The 23,401-nt window shown below is 42.5% G+C and overlaps 1 protein-coding gene and 1 long non-coding RNA gene across 2 annotated transcripts in view; one reads left to right on the forward strand and one right to left on the reverse strand.

Moving 5' to 3' along the window:
- ADCY1 (adenylate cyclase 1) overlaps nt 1-23,401 on the reverse strand; it is a 165,473-nt gene that overhangs the window by 36,683 nt on the left and 105,389 nt on the right. Inside the window, exons 8-10 of the mRNA XM_054814354.1 lie at nt 12,385-12,540; nt 8,470-8,664; nt 6,999-7,096 (exon numbers count right to left, since the gene is read on the reverse strand). Coding sequence (XP_054670329.1) covers nt 6,999-7,096; nt 8,470-8,664; nt 12,385-12,540 — 449 coding nt within the window. The remainder of the gene's footprint in view (nt 1-6,998; nt 7,097-8,469; nt 8,665-12,384; nt 12,541-23,401) is intronic.
- On the forward strand, nt 45-17,145 carry LOC129202163 (uncharacterized). Its single transcript, XR_008575639.1, has 3 exons — nt 45-94; nt 16,626-16,698; nt 17,016-17,145. It is a non-coding gene; the product is annotated as an uncharacterized LOC129202163 (long non-coding RNA).

Genomic DNA, 23,401 nt, shown 5'->3' on the forward strand with positions numbered 1-23,401 from the left:
GCCATATAACAGTAGCATAACATGATCTTCACACTTTCTTTTCTAGTCTTGAAAATGTGACAGATGGTCCAGAGGATGTGATCCATGGCTGCAGGTATGTATGCATCTGTGCCCTTGACCATCACTGGGGAAAGATTGCTTATACAGGGTTTCTAACAGTAGAAGACAAAGAGCGCAATTCCTCTGCTGTGGAATTTCTCAGTATTTGGCTTTAATTTCAAAATCATGTAACAATTCCCACCAATATACAAACAGGGAAAATGCTGTGGTGTAGTATGTGTATCCAGAATGGGGAGGTGACTCTAGATTCTGTCAGTGTGCATTCTGAACACAAGTATTAATAGCCAGCAGGCTCTCCTGTGCTTTTAGAGAATTTGCTTATATTCAGAATGGTAGTATGCTAAAAAACAATGCAGGGGATATGATTGCAACAGCATCTTTCAAGGCAGGAACAGCCAACAACTGACACTAGTGTTGAGTGGGACCCTGACAGAGATTTGGGTTGAAACCACTAACAAAGGGCTACATTGTTTTTTAAAAATAAACCCAGCATAAGACATCAGCAAGGTTCATCATCGCAGCTTTTAGTGGCTATGCTGCATGTGTGCCTCCATAATTGGACAGCTTAGGTTGACAGGAACATAGCCTTACTTTCACCAATGTCATCTGGGCATGTAAATTATGTCTTTAGCTGAGAAGCTGTTTTGCTCAGATAATGACAGGAATTGGGAGAACGTCAAGCCCATTGCTTTCTGTGTATTTATGCAGCAATTGGCTTTCTTGTCTCTAGATTTTGAACCTCCTCCTTGGAATATTGTGATACATGTCAAACACCATTATTATCACTTCTCCCATTATAGTAACACAATACACGTCTTGGCTTTTGCATTCTCTTGTCGTACTTATAACTACTTTGGCAAACTAAAGAGCAACTTAAAGCTCCAACTTCTGTGGAGAGGGGAAATTTTCCAATAGTTCCAAAGTTTTAGTCGAGCTCGTAGCTGCATCTGTTTCACAGCGAGGGAAGAGCCTGAGAAGACTAGTAATTTGGTTGTATGAAGCCACCACCAACAGACACTGGAAGAGAGAAGTTAAGACCATTCAGTGGGTGGTTTTTCTAACTAACCCAGTGATGAGCCAGTGCATCTTCATGGCCTTCAGTAGTTGTGTTCTGCTGGAACTCATGTGTCTGTCAGATCAGAGCTTAAACTGAATCTCTGCCCAGCTGTTTTTAAGTGACAGTATATTTTGGAAAGGTTACCAACTATCACACCATGTGATTCTTGGAAATTTATTCTAGTTTCAACTACACCCTTTGTCTCTCCTTGTTCTCAATTGCCATGGGCTGCAGCTGAGCTTTGCTTCAGAAGTAGGTGAAAGAGTTCTTAACTATGCTCCAATCAGTCACCAGAGGTTGTTAGTATGGAAATTAGATGACTTTTGTAAGTGAGTTTGAATTCTACAGATGAAAGGTATTATATAACAAATTATTATTATTAAAGTAAAAAAGGTGTTTCTCAAACATTCAGTTAGAAATAATAGAATACAGGAATAAGTATTATTCTGACTGGGGATTTATGAATAGAAAAGACTAGAATTTAAAATGGGATTTTCAAAAGCATTATCCTGTGGCCAGTTTTATTTCCATTGAAACCATAAAAATTAGTAGAAGTGAGTGAAGCTTATTTTGAATGTTTTGATTTTCTCATCTGAAAAAGCTTATTGCTAATAATTTTTATACCTTGGACACAATTACATCTACTTAGTATAATCCCTAGATTTGAAAGTGAAGTCTAATTGACAAAATCTGAAGTAATCACTAAACTATGTCACTCAACAATAAGCATCAGGCATCCCCCAAATACATCATGAGTATTTGGTTATGCATGCTTTACTGCAGCCAAGTTCTGACTGCAACTCATGTGGGAATGGCCAAACTATGCACCGGGCACTTTGTGTAGTGATAGCATTGATACCAAAAAACCTCAATGCAGGCTATAAATTTTCGTTGAAAACCTGAATGGATACTTCAGTACTTAGTTCCCATTAAGCTCTGTGTTTACCTGTTGCTATCAATACCTGAAGTACCTCCTCCAAAGCCAGCACAAATACATTTAGAAAAGCTGCAATAACACCTTTGTTTGTAGTGCAGAAATATGTTACATAAGTTTAGCAGATTTCAGTGTTTTTGTCTTCTAAGTGCATCCTTCTACCAACAACAAAAAAAAAAAGGAATAAAAAGAGAAAAAAAGAGAGAACAAGGAAGATATTGTTTTAAATAAGATAGCAAAATACGGCTCCTTTGGACAAATGGAAGAGATAACAGTTATACTGAGGGTATACCAACAGAGAATCATAGAATCATAGAATGGTTTGGGTTGGAAGGCACCTCAAAGATCGTTTAGTTCCAACACCCCTGCTGCAGGCAGGGACACCCTCCACTAGACCATGTTGCCCAAAGCCTCATCCAACCTGGTCTTAAACACTTCCAGGAATGGGGCATCCACAACCTCTCTGGACAACCTGTTCCAGTACCTCACCACTCTAACAGTAAAGAATTTCTTCCTAACCTCTAATCTAAACCAACACTCCTTCAGCTTAAACCCATTACCCCTTGTCCTGTCACTACACTCCCTGATAAACAGTCCCTCACCATCTTTCCTGTAGGCCCCCTTCAGGTACTGGTAAGCCGCAATTAGATCTCCCCAGAGCCTTCTCTTCTCCAGGTTGAACAATCCCAACTCTCTCAGCCTGTCCTCATAGGAGAGGTGCTCCAGCCCTCCAATTAGCTTCGTGGCCCTCCTCTGGACTCTCTCCAACAGCTCCATGTCTCTCTTGTAATGGGGCCCCCAGAGCTGGACGCAGTACTCCAGGTGGGGTCTCACGAGAGCGGAGCAGAGGGGCAGGATCACCTCCCTCAACCTGCTGGTCACACCTCTTTTGATGCAGCCCAGGACACGGTTGGCTTTCTGGGCTGCAAGCACACACTGCCGGCTCATGTTGAACTTCTCATCAATCAACACCCCCACGTCCTTCTCCTCAGGGCTGCTTTCAATCCATTCCTCGCCCAGCCTATAGTCATGCTTGGGATTGCGCCGACCCACGTGCAGGACCTTGCACTTGGCCTTGTTGAACTTCATGAGGTTTGCATGGGCCCACCTCTCCAGCCTGTCAAGGTCCCTCTGGATGGCATCCCTTCCCTCCAGCATGTCGACCACACCACACAGCTTGGTGTCATTGGCAAACTTGCTGAGGGTGCACTCGATCCCACTGTCCATGTCACTGACAAAGATGTTGAACAGTGTCAGTCCCAGTACCGACCCCTGAGGAACACCACTCGTCACCGTTCTCCACTTGGACATTGAGCCGTTGACCACAACTCTTTGAGTGTGACCATCCAGCCAATTTCTTATCCACCGAGTGGTCCATCCATTGAATCCATGTCTCTCCAATTTAGACACAAAGATGTTGTGCGGGACAGTGTGAAATGCCTTGCACAAGTCCAGGCAGATCACGTCAGTTGCCCTTCCCTTATCCACCAATGCTGTAACCCCATCACAGAAGGCCACCAAGTTTGTCAGGCATGATTTGCCCTTAGTGAAGCCATGTTGGCTGTCACCAATCACCTCCTTGTTTTCCATGTGCCTGAGCATAGTCTCCAGGAGGGTCTGCTCCATAATCTTGCCAGGCACGGAGGTGAGACTGACCGGCCTGTAGTTCCCTGGGTCTTCCTTTTTTCCCTTCTTAAAAATGGGGGTTATGTTCCCCCTCTTCCAGTTGGTGGGAACTTCACTGGACTGCCAGGACTTCTCAAATATGATGGAGAGTGGCCTGGCCACTTCATCTGCCAGTTCCCTCAAGACCCACGGATGCAACTCATCAGGTCCCATGGACTTGTGCACCTTCAGGTTCCTTAGATATTCTCAAACCTGATCTTCTCCTACAGCGGGTGGTTCTGCATTCTCCCAGTCCCTGCCTTTGCCTTCTGTGACCTGGGCAGTGTGGCTCAAGCATTTGCCAGTGAAGACTGAGGCAAAGAAGTCATTGAGTACCTCAGCCTTCTCCATATCCTGGGTAACCAGGTCACCTGTTTCATTCCGGAGCGGACCCACATTTTCCCTCGTCCTCCTTTTATCACTAATATACCTATAGAAGCTTTTCTTGTTGTCCTTGACATCCCTGGCCAGACTAATTTCTATCAGGGCTTTGGCTTTCCTAACCTGCTCCCTGGCTGCTCAGACAGTTTCTCTGTATTCTTCCCAGGCTACCTGCCCTTGCTTCCACCCTCTGTAGGCTTCCTTTTTTTGCTTGACTTTGTCCAGGAGCTCCTTGTTCATCCATGGGGGCCTCTTGGTGGTTTTGCTTGACTTCCTCTTTGTTGGGATGCATTGCTCCTGAGCTTGGAGGAGGTGACCCTTGACTATTAGCCAGCCGTCTTGGGCCCCTCTGCCTTCCAAGGCTTTGTCCCATGGTATTCTACCAAGCAGATCCCGGAACAGGCTAAAGTCTGCTCTCCTGAAGTCCAGGGTAGTGAGCTTGCTGCACGCCCTCCTCACTGCCCTGAGGATCCTGAATTCCACCATTTCGTGGTCACTGCAGCCAAGGCTGCCCTTGAGCTTGACATCCCCTACCAGGCCCTCCTTGTTGGTGAGAATAAGGTCCAGCATGGCACCTCTCCTCATGGGCTCCTCTATCACTTGGAGGAGAAAATGTCATCGACACATTCCAGGAACTTCCTGGATTGCTAGCACTCAGCTGCATTGTCCCTCCAACAGATGTCAGGGTGGTTGAAGTCCCCCATAAGGACCAGGGCTTGTGAACATGAGGCTGCTCCTATCTGCCTATAGAGAGCTTCATCTGCTCAGTCCCCCTGGTCAGGTGGCCTGTAGCAGACCCCCACTATGATGTCCCCTGCCCCAGCCCTCCCTTTAATCCTGACCCATAGGCTCTCAGTCAGCTCCTCATCCATCCCCAGGTGGAGCTCCATGCACTCCAGCTGGTCACTGACATAGAGGGCGACGCCCCCTCCTTGTCTGCCCTGCCTGTCCTTCCTAAAGAGCCTGTATCCTACCATCCCAACACTCCAGTCATAGGAGCTATCCCACTACATCTCTGTAATGCCAATAAAGTCATAGCCTTGCAGGCGCACACACGTCTCCAGCTTCTCTTGTTTATTCCCCATGATCCGTGTGTTCACGTAGAGGCATTTCAGTTGTGCCCCCGTTGAGGCTGACTTATTGGCTGGGGTGGCTGGAATTCTTTTGATGTGTCTTCCCAGTGTTACCCTGTTGGTTCCTGTTGCATCCAGAGCCCCGGCTCGTCTCCTCTAGGCTTCGAGCGTGCTCTAGTGCATCCAGCACGTCTCTGAGCAGTAGGCCGAGGGCCCTCGCCAGCACCCCGTCCCTCCAACCTGGGCACATCATCCCACAACATGTCGCTGGCAAGCCTTATGTTATGCCCCTCCCGCTTCGAGCCTAGTTTAAAGCTCTGTCGATGAGCCCCGCTAGTTCCTGGGCAAAGATCCTCTTCCTCCTTTGAGAGAGATAAAACCCATCAGGGTTCATCAGGCCTGGTGCCATGTAGGCCGTCCCATTGTCAAAGAACCCAAAGTTGTGGCATTGACACCAGCCACGGAACCATGTGTTAACGGACTGTGTCCGCCTGTTCCTCCCAACATTGCTGCCCTCAACTGGAAGGAGGAAGGAGAATATTACCTACCCTCCCGAATCCTTCAGTGACTGTCCCAAGAGCCTGAAGTCCCTTTTGATCGCTTTCGTGGTACGTGTCCCTGCTTCATCCCCACCGACATGGAGGAGCAGCAGTGGGTAATAGTCAGAGAGGCGTACCAGGCTGGGGAATTTCCTAGTGATGTCCTTAACACGCCCCCGGGGAGGCAGCAGACTTCTCTGAGAGGAGGGTCTGCCCTGCATATTGGGCCCTCTGTACCCTTCAGAAGGGAGTTCCCTACAACTATAACCCGCCTTTTCTGCTTTGTGGGAGTGGTCACGACATGAGGCATGGGCCTTTTGGGCCTAGGTGCTACCTCTGGTGTAGCTTGACTGTGATCCATATCCTCGCTCGAGTGGCCTTCCACAGCCAGAGCCTCATACGTGTTGCACAGGGGTACATGGGAAGGCAAGGTGGGTGAGGAGGAGAAGGTCCACCTGCCATGCCGAGCGTGGACTTGTTTCCATTCACTCCCCTCTTTGAGGCTGCTGCCTTCTGCCAGGCAAGGGAAGGATACAGGGTCCCCTTCACTTTGGCTTTGGTCTGTTAGCTGTCCCTGTTTCTGTCTCAGGGAGGGTAGAGCTTGGCTCCACCAGTCTATCTCTCTCTCAGCCTCTCTGATGCTCCTTAACCTCTCCACTTCTTCACGTAATTCTGCCACCAGGCTGAGCAGATCATCCACCTGGTCACGCCTCAGGCAGCCAATCTCACTACTGCCTTCCCCTGCCAGTGCCAAGCTCAGACACTCCCTGCAGCCTGAGAGCTGGGTGGCTGCATGCTTCTGCGGCAGCTCTGTCTGTGTTGCCACATGCCTTCTGGTAAGCACAGAGCTTAGGGCTTTCTGCCATGGCTGAACTCCTATGAGAGACTGATGACCACCAGTGGACTCCCCTCTTGAGCAGGTAGACTGACCAGGCCCTGCCTGCGCAAACTGCCACGCCGCGCTCCAGGTCGCTAGCGCTCCCTAGGTTGCCTTTTACAGGTGTCGGCAGTGGGCGCCGTTGCTTTGGCAAAGCCCAGGTCTCGTCAGCAGTTCCTGCGAGAGCAGTCGGCTTGTGGCGGGTCTCTTCTGCGTCCCTGGCACTTCCCTGCCTCTGGGAAGTTGGGAAAAACCCCCTGTGTGCCTACATCTGCAGCTCCGCTGTGGGTCTCCTGTTTGAGAAGCTACTGACCTGGGTGCTAATTCCCGTTCCAAAGACAGTGTTTTGACCTGTGCAGGATGCTTGAAGATATTCCGCTTTGAATTATAATGGCAAAAGACAGAAACTTACTGTGGTATTATTAGAAGGTAGACAAGGCCAAATAAGGCAGCTAGAATTAGTGAGAGAACTACAGCACTGGTGAAGTACTCATCCTGAAGCTGGTGGTACTGTTAAAGAAAGGAACAAATTAATACAGTGAGCATTTTATACACACCCACCACTTGTCCATTCTCAGTAAGAAAGAACTATAGCCTAAAATAAAGCAAGCCCCTACCCATTTTACAAACAGAAATAATCGTTGCTAAGTTCACATGAAAAAAAAGATGAGGCAAGTCTACACATTTTCCTTGACAGCCTTCTGTTTCAGCTGCTCCTGTTGGCTTAGCTGTTTTGTTTTTTTTTTTCCACCCTGTAACTAGTCAAATCTGAGTTAGGCTCAAACATAAGTTCATCTATTGGAGCAAAAAGGATTCAGCCATTTTGAACCAGAAGGAGGTGGCACTCCCTCCTCTTCACCTACTCATCACAAAAAAAGGCCAAAACCCCCTTGATGCTGCCTTCAAGGAATCCTGTCACCTCAGCTGCTCAGGACAGGACACTAACGGGTGGGCTGGAGGCAGCTGCTAATGAGACACTGGCTTAGTTTTGAACAGTTACTGTTCTTGATTCAACTAAGCCACAGTCCTTACAACAGAACACTTTTCAGCAGTAGAAACCTCAGAAAGGTCAAAATTTCAATCATCTCATTTACACCGAAAGACTTTCTTATTTTGAAAGAAAACAATTATGATTAAATAATAAATTACTGTGGAAACTTGAAATCAAAGTTAATGCTCAAGACCTTAAAAAAAATTAGTCCAATGTGGCACACAGCATTCTGAGTTGAAAGAATAGTAACATGACATCTTAGGCTATGAAGTGACTTACAGTGGAAAAATAAATGCTATTGCCAAATTAATCCAAAATCATATCACTTCTGCTTTTTCAAGCACATAAACAAAAGGGTTTTGTTTTTTTTTTCAATTAAAACAATTTGTATTTACAAACAAAATCCATACAAGGTAGGAACAAACAGCTCTACTTTGTTAGTTTATATGCGTGCTTATAAGTCTGGCATATTTTCTATTACTTTTACTATTTTTTACTTATCATGTTGCATATGCAGAGGGAAGCATCCTCCTGTCATTAATGCTTCTCCAGTGCAGATGGGTCAGTAGGCAGCCACATTGCCATAAGACAGCATTAAACAGGTAATGCAGGTCAGGCAGTTTGGAGAAGCAAAAGTAAGGCCAAAACACAGGATGAGTAACTTTATGGGGGAGGATCTTGATGAGTATAAAGATACTGATCTTTTTTTCATCCCCTCCAAGTGATTCCACAGAAGGTGGAGATAATGTCTCCCTCTTAACTGAGAAACAGTCCAGAGGATTATTTAAAGATGGTGAATAGAATTTAAATATTGTTTAAAAACAAACAAAAACCCAATGCTAGCTGGCTCATGATAAGTGAAATCAGTAAAAATAATTTTAAACCCCCTTACTTTTTTTTCACGCTCAATTTGCTTATACTTCAGGGTAATGAAGTTCAAGTCAGCCATCTCAGACTCTGTTTGCCGGGCCTCTATCAAACGGCTGATGTATCTGTTTACTCGAGTTCCTGGAGTGTTGTATACAACATTGGTAGAAAAAGAGGAACGATTCCTGAGTTTTTCAGAGGCTGTCCTTAATGCTCTCCTCTGTAGCACAGATGAAGAAAGAAGCAAAGATTTTATTAACATTGAAATTTATCATTGCTGTTCATACTATCTCAAGCTTACAGCTAGGATGAGGAATTCATTAAGCAGAGCAACTACAAAAGACAGAGATCTTATCTCCATGTGATTGTTGTCTTCTAAAAACTTCTTAGCTGAAATTCCAATCTCATTAAAATCAATGAGAAAACCTCCACTGCATTCCAGGATTTCACTCTTGATCTGCAGAAATTCTCTTCACATACTGCCCTGATACTTCTCTGCCACTGAGGAAATAATCAGTTTGATGTCAGTCAATGTGATTTTACCTAGAAAAATAATGAGAATTTTTTTCTTGACAGAAGACATGGAGCTCTGGACATCCTGAAGACAAGATAACTAGGCTCTCATGTTACAAGTCCTACTGTCCAAGACTGTCTAGGTAGCAATATATATTTTGACGAGATACTTTTCCTTAACCTCTTGCACAGTGACCATATGTGACTTCAGAGGGTCCGAAATCTCAAGTGTTCCTTCCTTTGACTCACTCAAGTGGCTCTCTTGTTAAGACCCCCTGGGAATGCCTTAAGTGGACTTGCAGATCCAGACGGAGCAGTTCAATAAATTATCAGAGCTAACTTGTGCCTTACTGGGGTTAATTCCTCCATGGCTGAGACAGCACAACTGACAAGATGATCACTCATAGCCCTTTTCAGTGCAAAAGATTTATCACAGAGCATATCTGAAAGGGATTTTAGACAATCTCTCTCACTTTTCACAGAAAGCACTCAGAAGACGATGAGCAGCATCTCAGCCACACTGGTGGTAACCTTCAGTTGAGGGCACTGTAATCTAAACCGTTATGGCTAGATCTGCACTAGGATGACTGCCCATGCCCCAGCACATTGAAAGGGTCAGGGCCTTCACAAAATACTCTTGTAGATGCAGCATTTTTTAAACACACAGTGAGAAAGATATAGGCCAATCTTGTAAAAGAAAAAACAGTCACCTAATGGTTAGCACTTTGAGTAGGAAGAAAGAGATATCAACTGTATATCCTTTTTACCTCAAAAGAGATCAAGCCTTACTTCCCAGAAGAGTTTTGACAACCAAGCTCATGCAAGTTGTACTATTTTAGTACAATTAAAGGAATACTTTTTTATCTAACATCTGCAGAGTTCAAGAAGACAATTCAAAACATTATGAAATGACAAGTCTGCTCAGGGATAAGGACAGCATTGGCTCAGGATATAATCAGTAGAGTCTGTCAGCAAGCTGGTACAAAAGTGTACAAAATTTCTCTCTTCAGAGCAGTCCGTACTTAATAGCCCACTCTTTAAAGTCTATACTGTCTATATCCTTTTAAACTAGATGGTAAGAAGAGGTGGTGATTGCTGTTTAAGTAATTCTGCAGGAATGGCAGTTTCCTGTTTTATTCCACAAGAAGTAGTTCTCATGAGATCCTTACCAATGAACAAACAGTGGATTACAGCAGTTCAGGAGTTAAATAGCTTATGTTATATGTATATTACACCTGAATACTTATGAAGAGTGGGAAGGGTTAACTGCTGACTGATACCTTAGTTTTCTGATTGTAAAGAATGGACCTTAGCAAAGATAAAATAACTTTCCAAGTCCTGTTTTGCTGGCTTTATATGTAAAGAGCAGGTTATACCAGCATTAAACAATTATCAGGCTACTCGAAACATTTTTCTTTAAACTATGAGCTCCCATTATTTGATAAGTTGTCTGTGGTGTAAGAATTGTTTCAACATGAAAAATAATCTTGTGGACATACATAGATTAGAGCTTTCAAATCCAATCTTCTGGGTTCTGTTAGCCATAGTAAAAATCTTAAATTGTCAGCCAAATAACTATTCTAAATGTTTCTAAACAGAGATAAAGTTCTCTTGCAGAAGACATTTGTCCTACAAGTTTGTAGGGAAGCTGAGTGCTTTCAGGAATATTGTAAGGAAGATATAATTTTGCTCTTCATAAAGATAAACAACAATTAGGTAGCATATGTATTGCTTAAGGTGCAGCAGAAAGTACATCTTTGAGGATATGTTAAAATCCAAATTTAAGCCTATAGCATAATAATAGGGGTGAGCATTAAAAAAAAAAAAAGAAAATGCTTCTTTGCTTTAAAATGTGGAATGAGTGTAGACAATGGGAGTTATTCTGATATATGGAATAAATTATATTATCTATTCTGCCATTTTGAAATAGGGTTAAAGTTACTGTGCTAAATAGCTATTGCTCATATATAATTATTTTCACCAGGTCTCTTATTTTTATCTCTATTATTATTTCACACAGTAGACTTACTTTATGTCTTATATGTGATCAAGATCCAGTATTTATATTTTCAGAAATTAAATTAAAAAATACATGCTACAGATTGTGTTGGCTTCAAAGCCTTTATAGCCATACCTTGTTTTACACGATTTGAGGACTGATACCGCTGAAGAAACCCCACATTGCAACACAGTGTATTTATATTAAAATCATGTATCATGCTCCATGATAAACATTCCATATTAAGCACAAAAGCTCAGAACAACTGGTTCAGTTAAAGGTAGCATTGTAGAACTTCACTGCAAATGTTCTGATATGAAAAAATTTTCATTAGATACCTAGCAAACCCATATCGGGATTTTCTGCGTATGCTACCATATTTATACATATATATACAGAAGACACACTCTAAAGTATTGCATATGCTTCAAAGAATGTGTGGGTTACTTTTTTTAAATACTCAAAGAACAGTACTAATTCACCATTGGAAGGCCTTGTACATGGCCAATTTCAAAATCAAATCTGGATTTACTGAAATTCTTCACTGAAACTGTTTTAAAGGTACTAAAGGACTTTTCTCCCCTTGTCTCACAGAAGAAACACAAGCACATGTAAAATCCAAAATATAAAAGTTAGAATGCTTTGTGAAAGTAAGATTTAGAGTGAGTTTTCAATAAATGTACATTATTTAAATAATTAAAAAAAAGGTGGAGCAATCATTCAAGATGAATTACTGATTCCAGTGGACACATGCCCTGCTTTGGAGCACTGGTGGAGTGACCTATGTAATATGGCCACCTGCTGGCAAAAAAAATTGAATGACCCACTCCTCAAAAGTTTTTTCTCCATAAATTTCTGGGTAGATCCACACACAGAAAAGGAATTAAACCAGGCTACTGGTTTGTAAAGCAATTTCGAGTTATGACATTACAAGCCATTCAAGAAAGTGGTATTCATATTTGTATTAGGGACTTTTTTTTATTTAGGATTTGTATTATGGACTAAGAGGGTTTTTGGCTAATCAGTTGCCTTTCATTTTTTGAAGAACCATCTAGAGATACAAAATTTTTCTGTTATTTTGCATTTACTGTCATCAGCTTCAGACTGTGATGGACTCATGATGCAAAAAGGCAGCTCTTGGTAATTGCAGAAAAAGCCTCAGAAACTCTAACTCCTGTGAAGAAAGCCCTTAATAGAAGCCACATAGGCCACCTGTGCTGTCTTGTTCAAGAGAGGGTCCAAATTTGAGGCCTGTTATAATTAAGTTTTATCTTTACTGTGAAAAGGCTGTGGACATTAGATAGCTCTAGCTCCAGAAGGAACATCAGAAACTCCTCTATCAGTTGGCCAGGTCACCCCATATGTTCTCACAGCAGGTCTGCTTGCTGTGGCCCTGGAACCAATGCCCAAAGAGTCCACATGAATTACCTTATCGTCATCCTCACACGTCATGACATTGGAGAAAGGGATCTCTGCTTTGAACATCTTACGACAGTGCATGAGTTGAACAAGCAGGTAGCAGACTGTCTTGAACTTCATTCTTTTGGCAGGCTTAATGTCTGAAAGAATCAGTCCAGGAAATATCTGTTGGCCAGAAAAATAATATTTATAATTGTGTAATTACATTCCCATGCAGACATACATACCTGCAGACATTTACACCATCTAGTGGTCAGAATACAGCAATATTCTAATAAAGAAGCAATGCATTTTGACGAACAACATATATTTGCAGATGAAGATTACTTTATCTTTTTTTTTTAACGTGATATAAAGAATCTATTGAACAGACAGTATTTAAACACATACTTAACATTTTGGGAACAGTTTTCTACATACAAATGTAGACTATTAAAAAAGTATGTTAATGACAAACTCATATAAGAGGCAATATTTGTATTTCTTTAATCTTAAAATAAATTCTGGAAAAATACAGAAGAAAATAAGGAGAAAATTAGCATTCTTATTAACTGATGTTAAAAAATATAATTTCGTTCTTTTTCTTATTTCTTCATTTTGTTGCTTCAGCCACTGGTAAGCCCATTAAAATCAGAAGAGGATAACTTTTGTTTTAAAGATATGGTTAAATATATATCCTAAAAGGAGACTGTGAGGCACTGAGGTTATACCTTACATCTTATTTCTTCAAAGCAAGGAGTGTTATACTACAGAGAAATATTTTCAAAGGATTGGGTATAATCTACTCCCTTTACCACAGATGTCCCAGTTCAGCAAGGACAAATATTTTCTTGGTTAACTCTTAAGCATGTATTTAACTCTTGCTGACTTTAGTAAATCCCTAGCACATGTACAGATGCTTTCACAGATCAGAATAAGAGTCATCCTTTATTCTACCCTCAGTATTCATACCAATCTTATTCATCCTTCTGGCATGTGGAATACGTAATGTTCATGGGAAATGTGGAAGGACTCCATGCCACCACAGTATGGGAATTGTAAAGCCTGTAAAATTAATCTTTTCTGGAACAGCAAAATAAAGAAGCACAGAGGATTTGGTTCCTAGTGTTCCTAGGTACAAAAGACAGAGCAAATCACATTCCAAAATCTTTATTCAAACACTCTAAAACCCACAAATGGCACTGAGGATTTGCTGTCCAGCAGTTTACATCATTACTTCAACAATCAAGGAATGAAGAAGGAAGTAAACTAGAAGCATTTGTTTAATGCATGTTTTCATGGATACCTAAATTTAGAGAGAAAAGACAAATGAAACTGCTTACATTCTGAATGGCATTGGTTTGCTATGCTGTTTAATGCGTACAGCTATGCACTTGCACTTTCTGGAGAATCAAGAGTATATCCTATCGACCTACCAATACTCTGTTTAGTCAGTTACACTGTGGCTATGAAACAAAAAAATGACTTGTGTATAAATAGTTGCACATTTTTTTATTAGCAGATGTCTGTGTTATAAACACGTGACATTTCAAATGTGGAAAGGTGCCTAGGTACACACATGTGCTTTATTGTGCACTGAAAGGCTGACTGAAGCCAGCTAGCATCACCAGCACTGTACTGCATGATCATCAGCTGGAATCTAAAAGGACAGTAGTGTGTCTAGTGTGTAATCACTTGTATTAAGTGATAGTTTAACGAAAGTCTCCATGAAGAGATTCCCAATACGAACCCTTTCTTTTGAGGGCTTTCGGGCGAAGACTTATTGCTGTATTGCAATACTGCATAGAAGATGCTGTACAAGGATATTCACATACTAATCATCCTTTAGGTATTCCTAGTAGATAGTTGTTAGGCTTGAGTATGGCAGATATGATCAGCTTTTGAGCTACCATTCCCAATAGCTGAAACATACTTTTTGAACCTCACTCACAAATTTTCCTAATGTAGCCGTAATTCCTCTAGAAGTACTATATATTTCACTCAGTCTCCCTATCAACCTTTTGATACAACAAAAATCAGCAGCTATCTTGAAACTCCCTCCAGTTTTGCATTTCGCTTCATTTTTTTAAAGACACAGAGATAAAAACGGAATACACAGAAGTTACCAGGTGGACTATATGTCAAGAGATCATTAGCTCTTTCTTTGCTCAAACATTTCACTGTGGACATTGCATTAACTAGGTCAAAAACTTTGGGTTTAGGTCTCTGGTAGACTGGCTGGAAAAGATGCTCTTAAAAGTACAGAGAGCTACAGAAGCTGCCTGACAGCTTTCATTATGGAAATGCCACAGTAAAGGTGCAACAGTGACAAACAATAGGTAGAACATCTTACTAGCAAAAGATTCAAGAAGGCATGACTGAGAAAGGTGAGCACATGGGCATGACTATATCCTCCTACAAGGATCTGAAGAACTGTGAAAGAAGAATTTAGACTTTTGTCGATGCAAACCTCTTATAATTTATGCGTTTCTGAGAACAACCTGAAGCTTGAAAACTTGGAATGGATACAGTTTGGCTCAGGCAGCGTGGCCCTGCCACCAACATGACTTTTCCTCAAACACATATGTTTATGCAGTTTCCTGACTACATCTCCAAATAAGTAGGTAGAACCTTTTTAGCTCATACCACGGACTGCTCTTTTCATTTATAAATCTTACCGGCAGATAATATATCAATAGTATACACCCTGTGTATGTTGGAAATACAGGGGAGTTTTCCAGCTGTCTTGGAGTCAAGTAGAAGTTTTTCAACTCAGGTCACTGAAATAAAGAGTACTGTGCCTACTTCTGGGCTCCCCAATACAGGAAAAACAGTGACAAACCAGACTGAGCTCAGCAAAAAAAAAACAAACCCTGAACAATTAGGGGTCTAAAGTATGCAACATATGAGAAGAACCTGAGGGAATTCAGGTCATTTAGCTAGAAGAAGAGAAAGCTAAGGAGAGATCTAATTCATGTCTTCAGCCACCTCAGTAGTAGTTAGAAGGCAGAGCCAGACTCATTCCAAAAATGCTCAGAAAAAGCACAAGAGGCAATGAACATAGGCCGGAACAAGGGAAATTCCTATTCCATACAAGCAGAAGTTTTAACCATGAGGATGATCACATGCTGAAGCAGGCTGCCCAGAGAGGCTGCTGAATCTCCAGCCAGGGAAACACTCAGTACTCACTCAGACAAGTTGCCCTGAGCAACCTACAATTTCAAAAGTGGATCTAACTCCAAAGGTCCCTTCCAAATTCAGCTACTGTGCGATGCTATGAAAACGTGTTCTTCATTGCTGGCCAAGAACCTATCCACTCAAAGTACATTGCAATACACACAAGGAGGGCATGCTGGCAGTTCTCAGATCATGTATAATTTTATATATAGGGGTTTTTTTTGGGGGATGTGTGTTAATCTGGTGGTTGCAGGACATAAAAATGGGTCATTACTGGGACTGAGGAATTTCCATTCTACTATTATATATACACAATATCAAAAACACAAAAAAAGGAATTCTCTCTCACTTTCATCTTACAAATCATGTCCCTTTTTTATCATTATTTTTACAGCAGAACAAACTTTTAACACAGTGAACTTCTGAGTTTAAGTAATCTCACCTTCTACCACAAGCTAAGGCAAGAAATGCAGTACAGTCTGTTAAAGCAGACTTTAAACAAAAAACAACAAAAACCAAAACCAAAAACGAAAAACCCAATCCCAATGTCTTTCACTCTGCCTTTTCTCTGAACTTGCTCCAGGCCAGCATTACAGGAAAGCTGGACTACAGCATTCTCATTCCAGCTCATTTTGTCAATGCATTTTACTTTCACACTTCTTTTTGACCCTCGGGATCATCTCTGATTCTGTTCACTGTTCATTTGCTTCAGAATTTTAGGAAAGGTTGGTTGTTTGATGCAACACAGCTGGCAAATAAGGTTAAGAGCTGGGATTTTCTAACAGAGCACTCTGAAAGCAGCCAGACTATCTACGGCTTTGTGAGCATCTTTAAGTATGCAGAAAACAAACAAGTGCTGATTAAAATTCTGGGAAAATACCCCAGTGTTTGAATCTCATGTAATACTCTGGTAAGGGATTCACTGGTGCTTATCTGGGATTCTCAGTAACAGCAGCAGACTGTTGTTCCCCTGACTATATTCAACCGCAGTGCTTAAAATCGCATGGGAAAGAAGATAATAATGACATTCAAAACACATTTACAGAAACCATAAATGCTGTAGCACTATGTCTGTCTGTGTTTTCTATCTTCAGGCGGGCAGGACCATGCCTCTTGGTAGTAGTGTTTGTTCCATTACTATCTGCAAGCCATTTTGTCCTGAGATAGGTGAGCAAATCTTATTTTTTTTTCCTTCTATACAGTTAAAATCATCAGGCACTTGCTTTTCTATCCTTTTCCACTGCCCTTATGATACACTTTGCTTATCACACCTCAGCTGTCCATCAGGAAAGTATATTAGTGATTTTTACCAGTAAATAATACAGCTTCTGTAAGACAAACTCCTAACATTCAGAATGGTGTGGCCACTTTCTCAACAGAGATGTAGAAAATGTTTTTTGCAGCTGTGAAGATTAAAACAATTTCTAGGAGATCAATAACAGAGAAAATCTTATACCAGTGCTCTATGTTTCTCCCTTTTACAGATTCCACATTACTAGAGGAAGAAAAGAAGAGAGGAGAATGATGTTAGAGCACATAACTAATTCCACCATCACTGACAGCCCAAGGTGTGGGCTGTCACATTGATGATGAGGCACTAGCAGCTTCACAGCAACTGCAGAAACAATCCTGAAGATGTACAGTAACATACTGTGTTGGGTTTGCGTGGCAGGGTTTTGGCAGCGGGGGGGCTACAGGGGTGGCTTCTGTGAGAAGCTGCTAGAAGCTCCCCTTGTGTCTGACAGAGCCAATGCCAGCCGGCTCTAAGATGGGCCTGCCGCTGGCCAAGGCCAAGCCAATCAGCGCCTCTGTGATAACATATTTAAGAAGTAGAAAAACACTGGGAGAGAGAACTTTTGCAGCCGGAGAGAGGAGTGAGAACATGTAAGAAACTCTGCAGACACCAAGGTCAGTGCAGATGGAGGGGGAGGAGGAGCTCCAGGCGCCGGAGCAGAGATCCCCCTGCAGCCCGTGGTGAAGGCCATGGTGAAGCAGGCTGTCCCCCTGCAGCCCATGGAGGAAGGATGAGGGGGTGTAGCGATTCCACCTGCAGCCCGTGGAGGACCCCACGCCGGAGCAGGTGGAGGCACCTGAAGGAGGCTGCGGCCCGTGGGAAGCCCACGCTGGAGCAAGTTCCAGGCCGGACCGGTGGACCCGTGAAGAGGGGAGCCCACGCCAGGGCAGGTTTGCTGGCAGGACTTGTGACCCCGTGGGGGACCCCACGCTGGAGCAGTTTGCTCCTGAAGGTCTGCACCCCGTGAGAGGGACTCCATGCTGGAGCAGGGGAACGATGAGAGGAGTCCTCCCCCTGAGGATGAAGAAGCGGCAGAAACACCGTGAGATGAACTGACCATAACCCCCATTCCCCGTCCCCCTGTGCCGCTGAGGGGGGGAAGGTTGAAGCCGGGAGTGAAGTTGAGCCCGGGAAGATGGGAGGGGTGGGGGGAAGTGTTTTAAGAGTTGATTTTATTTTCTCATTCCTCTACTCTGTTTTGCCTAGTAATAAATTAGATGAATTCCCTCTCTAAGTTTGGTCTGTTTTGCTCGTGACAACAATTAGTGAGTGATCTCTCCCTGTCCTTATCTCGACCTGCAAGCATTTCGTTATGCCTTTTCTCCCCTGTTTAGTGAATGAGGGGAGTGAGAGAGCGGCTCTGGTGGGCACCTGGCCCCAGTCAGGCTCAACCCACCACAGTCTTTTTGGCGCCCAACGTGGGGCGTGAGAAAATCGAGATAAGGATAGTAATTGGAGGAGGTAACGGGCAAAACATTGACTGAACGTAGATTGAGAGTGAAATAGCGGTGAAGGGACGAGAGGTGGATTCTGTGTGTATTGTCTACTCTTGTTTAGTGTTGTGATAGTGTTGCTTTGATTCTGGTGGGGGGAATTCTTTTTCTTTTTCCTTGTTGATGTGATTAGTGTGTGTGTAGTTTTTGTGTTGAATGTATGTTTTAATAATTCTTAAATATGTGATTCACAGAGGCGAGGGGTGGAATGTGTTGGGTTTGCGTGGCAGGGTTTTGGCAGCGGGGGGGCTACAGGGGTGGCTTCTGTGAGAAGCTGCTAGAAGCTCCCCTTGTGTCTGACAGAGCCAATGCCAGCCGGCTCTAAGATGGGCCTGCCGCTGGCCAAGGCCAAGCCAATCAGCGCCTCTGTGATAACATATTTAAGAAGTAGAAAAACACTGGGAGAGAGAACTTTTGCAGCCGGAGAGAGGAGTGAGAACATGTAAGAAACTCTGCAGACACCAAGGTCAGTGCAGATGGAGGGGGAGGAGGAGCTCCAGGCGCCGGAGCAGAGATCCCCCTGCAGCCCGTGGTGAAGGCCATGGTGAAGCAGGCTGTCCCCCTGCAGCCCATGGAGGAAGGATGAGGGGGTGTAGCGATTCCACCTGCAGCCCGTGGAGGACCCCACGCCGGAGCAGGTGGAGGCACCTGAAGGAGGCTGCGGCCCGTGGGAAGCCCACGCTGGAGCAAGTTCCAGGCCGGACCGGTGGACCCGTGAAGAGGGGAGCCCACGCCAGGGCAGGTTTGCTGGCAGGACTTGTGACCCCGTGGGGGACCCCACGCTGGAGCAGTTTGCTCCTGAAGGTCTGCACCCCGTGAGAGGGACTCCATGCTGGAGCAGGGGAACGATGAGAGGAGTCCTCCCCCTGAGGATGAAGAAGCGGCAGAAACACCGTGAGATGAACTGACCATAACCCCCATTCCCCGTCCCCCTGTGCCGCTGAGGGGGGAAGGTTGAAGCCGGGAGTGAAGTTGAGCCCGGGAAGATGGGAGGGGTGGGGGGAAGTGTTTTAAGAGTTGATTTTATTTTCTCATTCCTCTACTCTGTTTTGCCTAGTAATAAATTAGATGAATTCCCTCTCTAAGTTTGGTCTGTTTTGCTCGTGACAACAATTAGTGAGTGATCTCTCCCTGTCCTTATCTCGACCTGCAAGCATTTCGTTATGCCTTTTCTCCCCTGTTTAGTGAATGAGGGGAGTGAGAGAGCGGCTCTGGTGGGCACCTGGCCCCAGTCAGGCTCAACCCACCACACATACTTTGCAACACAAGCATCATTCCTCTGTCTGTGTTTGCTGGGTGGTAACACAAGCAGTCTACTTCCAGTGCTGGGGTGCGTATATTCCAATACTTGTGCAATGCAAAGTCACAAGCACAGATCAGACCCTGTCCAGTTACAAGCCAGAGCTTCCATCAAAGGCTGTGTGTCTATCTGTTAAATCAGATCTGCTAAGGTATATCTGGGGTGCTAAAACCTGAAATGCCCAAGTTATGCATTCAGATCTCTAGTTAAATTCCTCGGTAGAAGCTGTCAGCCATTTGAGAGCAAAGAGCACCCTGGACTCTCAGGCATGGCAGCAGCGGTAGCTGCAGGTGGTCATCAATTTGAAAGCAGAAATCATCAGTGTGTGCCCAGCTATGGACTCAGATGCCTAACTTGGAGCATTTCAAATTAGAACAATTTTGTCAAATACATTTTTCTCGCTGTGCGCTAGCGAAGGAGAGAGTTTGTCTGAGTAGCTGGAAAAGTTTTCACACGCTCTGCATGTAATGATCACTTCTTTGGTTACTACCTAGAGTTTAGGAGTCAGAGCTCTAGCACTCCATAAGGGCTGGTGAGCATATGGTCACTTAACTTAAAATATCCTCAGAATGAATTAGTCCAGAAAGCTGATGACTTGCAATGACCATGAAAACTTTCTTGAGACAAAGTGGACTGGATATTTTCAGAAGAGTCAAATGCAAAAAAATCCTAGGGAGCTGCTAGCCATACAGATTAATTTGTTGAGCCATAAGTACTCTGTGGAAAACACAAATTTTACGCATTTGGAAAAAAAAAGGAGAATCTGAGAACAGTGTGGCATATTCACATAGACCTAACCAGAGTGATTAAATCAAATTAACTTTGCAGAGAAGGAAACTTCCTACATATATAGATGAAACTTCAATTTGAGTGGAAATAATAAATTAAAAAGAATTAAGTGCAGTAATTTTAGACCTATTGTTTCACTCAGCTTACTTTTTCCTTCTGTAGCCTTGTTTTTCTTTCGTTATTGTTCACATGATGATGCCAAGATGACATCTTCTAATCAGGTCAGACAAAATCCAACAATCTGCTATCAAAAATCCTAGTAACACATGGATTATATACATCAAATTGCTTCACTTTAAAAAGTTAGATGGAAGTATTATTAAAACATGATAGAAAGCATCTCAAGAGTGTATATGAGCAGTTATACTTGTGAAACATGCTAGTTGCTAACAATGATTCACAGGTAAAAGTGATTCACCAATAAAGTGAAAAGGCAAGTACATGTAGTTACTATGTATTTAATCTATACAAAGCAATAAAGCAATCAGAAATCTCTGTGCTATGGTGCATAAAGTTCATTCCATGCTGGGGAAAAAAAAAGAAATCAGCCACAGGAAAGACATAAGCAGACAAACCCCATTGGTTGTTGGTGGATATATATGGAGCCTAGTAATTTATTTTAATATAGAAGGTAGATCATCTGCTTCGTGCAACAAAGCTATGCGAATTAACAGTAAAGCAGGATGTTGTACTCCAAGTCAAAAAATGCTGCCTTTTCAAGCAGCAGAGCTTGGTGACGGGACTGCAATGCAGGAAGTTTAAAATCACATCTGTTTATGGTAGATGAAACAACAACATATGAAAGCAATGTGACAGCCTTTGCCACTTTTCTTGCAGCTGTTGTCATGCAAGTTAGAACAAATCTCAGGTTGCTGAATTTCTGCCTATTAGATCATGAGTCAAAGAAATTAACTGATCAGCCTTTTGAGCTGTTAAATCCATCTGCAGTTCATAATAAATTATGCCACAGGTGCATAGTGTAGATAATTGCTCTAGATAGTTCTGACATTTGCAAGAGATTTTACATTTCAAATAGTATTTTCCAAAGGATGCTCCTGAGTTGTGTTTGCTTATAGAGAGGATTCTTGACTCTTCAGGCTTTCAACTGAGTTTTCCTGAAATCATAAGACTGACAAAAGTGCTCTCCTCTTCCTCAACCATTGTTTTAACTTCTCTTTTCAAATAGACTGCTGGAATTTTGGTTTGGCTACAATTATTTTTTGGACAAAAATATAAAATAGACATTTTAGCCACCTGTGTTGGAACCTTTAGGGCATGATTCACCACAGCAAATCAGGCAACAGACAGAGCGCCATACCTCTAGCCAGCATCCATTTCCTTCCGTCTGGATAACTAAACAAGGATTCAGAAAAAAACGTTAGACCCTTTCATCTGGGATTTTCAGGATGGTCATAGAATTCATTACTCAGAGACTTCAGATAATAGAGCAGGGCTGTCCAAGCTACAGAAGGGATTTTCTAAGACTGCCTGGCACGGCTTTGTATGTACACAGTAAGGTAGAAAACAGAAATGTCAGCCTTTTCAGAGAAACAGCTAGTTTCCAAAAGGCGAACAGATGGGGTACTCACTTTCATGGACTTTTCATGAATGTCCAGCACTGTGCGCTATTCAAATAGTACATGCAGATATCATGTGCTATAGTGTTTCCCTATGATTTTTATAATTTTTATGACCCCCTTTCTGGGACACAGCTCTATTGCTTCCTGTTAATGGTCTAGAGCATTATTTGCCTTTGTCTTAGCTCTGGAGCTGGCAAAGTTACTCAGGGAAGCGGGTTCCCTTAAGCTAGCAATAAGTAACAGTGATTGCAAGCCCACTTCTGTAAATGCAAAAACTAACACATTCTGAGAAATCTTTCCCTCACAAAAACTTATTCGCTTCTGGCCACTGCTTGGCTATCTTAAAAGTATCTTAGGAATTTCGTTTAATCATCATTCTTAGCTGGCGAAATTAATGAGCCTTTTCAAAACTAGAGATGTGCCATAAGAGTGAGTTGCTGCAACAAATAGAAAGAAGTAAGCCCAAGTACATAACCACTTCGTTATCACTGAGGTTGTGCCCAAATCTTAGGAGGTGTTCTACTGCAGGAGAATCATACTTTCTAGAACAATCATAAAAGTGAAGTAGACAGTCCAGCTAAGTTCACTACCTCTGCTGTGCTTCTGGGAGCCAGCTATACCAGCTGTAAAACTGAGGCAAAGATACTTTGACTAACATCAGTGCTGACAAGGAAAGAACAAAGAATTCTGATGAAAGCCAGATCCACTCTATTAAAACAAAAATCAAATTAAATTTTAAGCATACAGTTTGAAAGTCAGGTAGATTACCAAGAAAACATTAATAGAAAATTATTTACCTGGGTCTAAGCAGAGTTATAAAGTTCTTATAAGGAGCTCTGAGATTAAGAGATCTGGCCTAGATTTTTTTTTCCCTGAAATAACGTACACATACAGTAATATTTACAATACTTCAGAAAGCTAGAACATTTTGAAACTAAGAGTATGTCCATGTGTCTAAAGCACAGAGTATGGATCTTGTGAATATTTAATATATTACAAAGAGATCTGTTTTCTAACTAACTAGATCAAACCTGTTTTAAAAGTCCAAGACATTCATGTATGTGGTCAGACTTGTGGCTAGTTACATTAATCAAACTCTTCAAATCTCATCTCAGTGCAGTATTTTGGTCACATCACTGTAAGTTTTAATATCAATATAAAATATCATGAATACATAATTCAACTTTACTTGTAGAGACATGTACTGGCATTTTCAGAACTAGAAACTTTGTCAGGGCATCATAACATTTTATATTATATTTTAAAAGCATATTTGCGTAAATTTTTAACTAGGATGGTCAGCAAAAATATTTAATTTAATTCAAAAAAATTCTGTATGCCTTTGGAAATCAGATGAACTATTTAAATCTGTTTAGAAGCTGAATGTTATCCAGTCATAATTATTGCTTAATAA

Source organism: Grus americana, chromosome 2, assembly GCF_028858705.1.
Source record: "Grus americana isolate bGruAme1 chromosome 2, bGruAme1.mat, whole genome shotgun sequence".
Lineage (NCBI taxonomy): Eukaryota > Metazoa > Chordata > Aves > Gruiformes > Gruidae > Grus > Grus americana.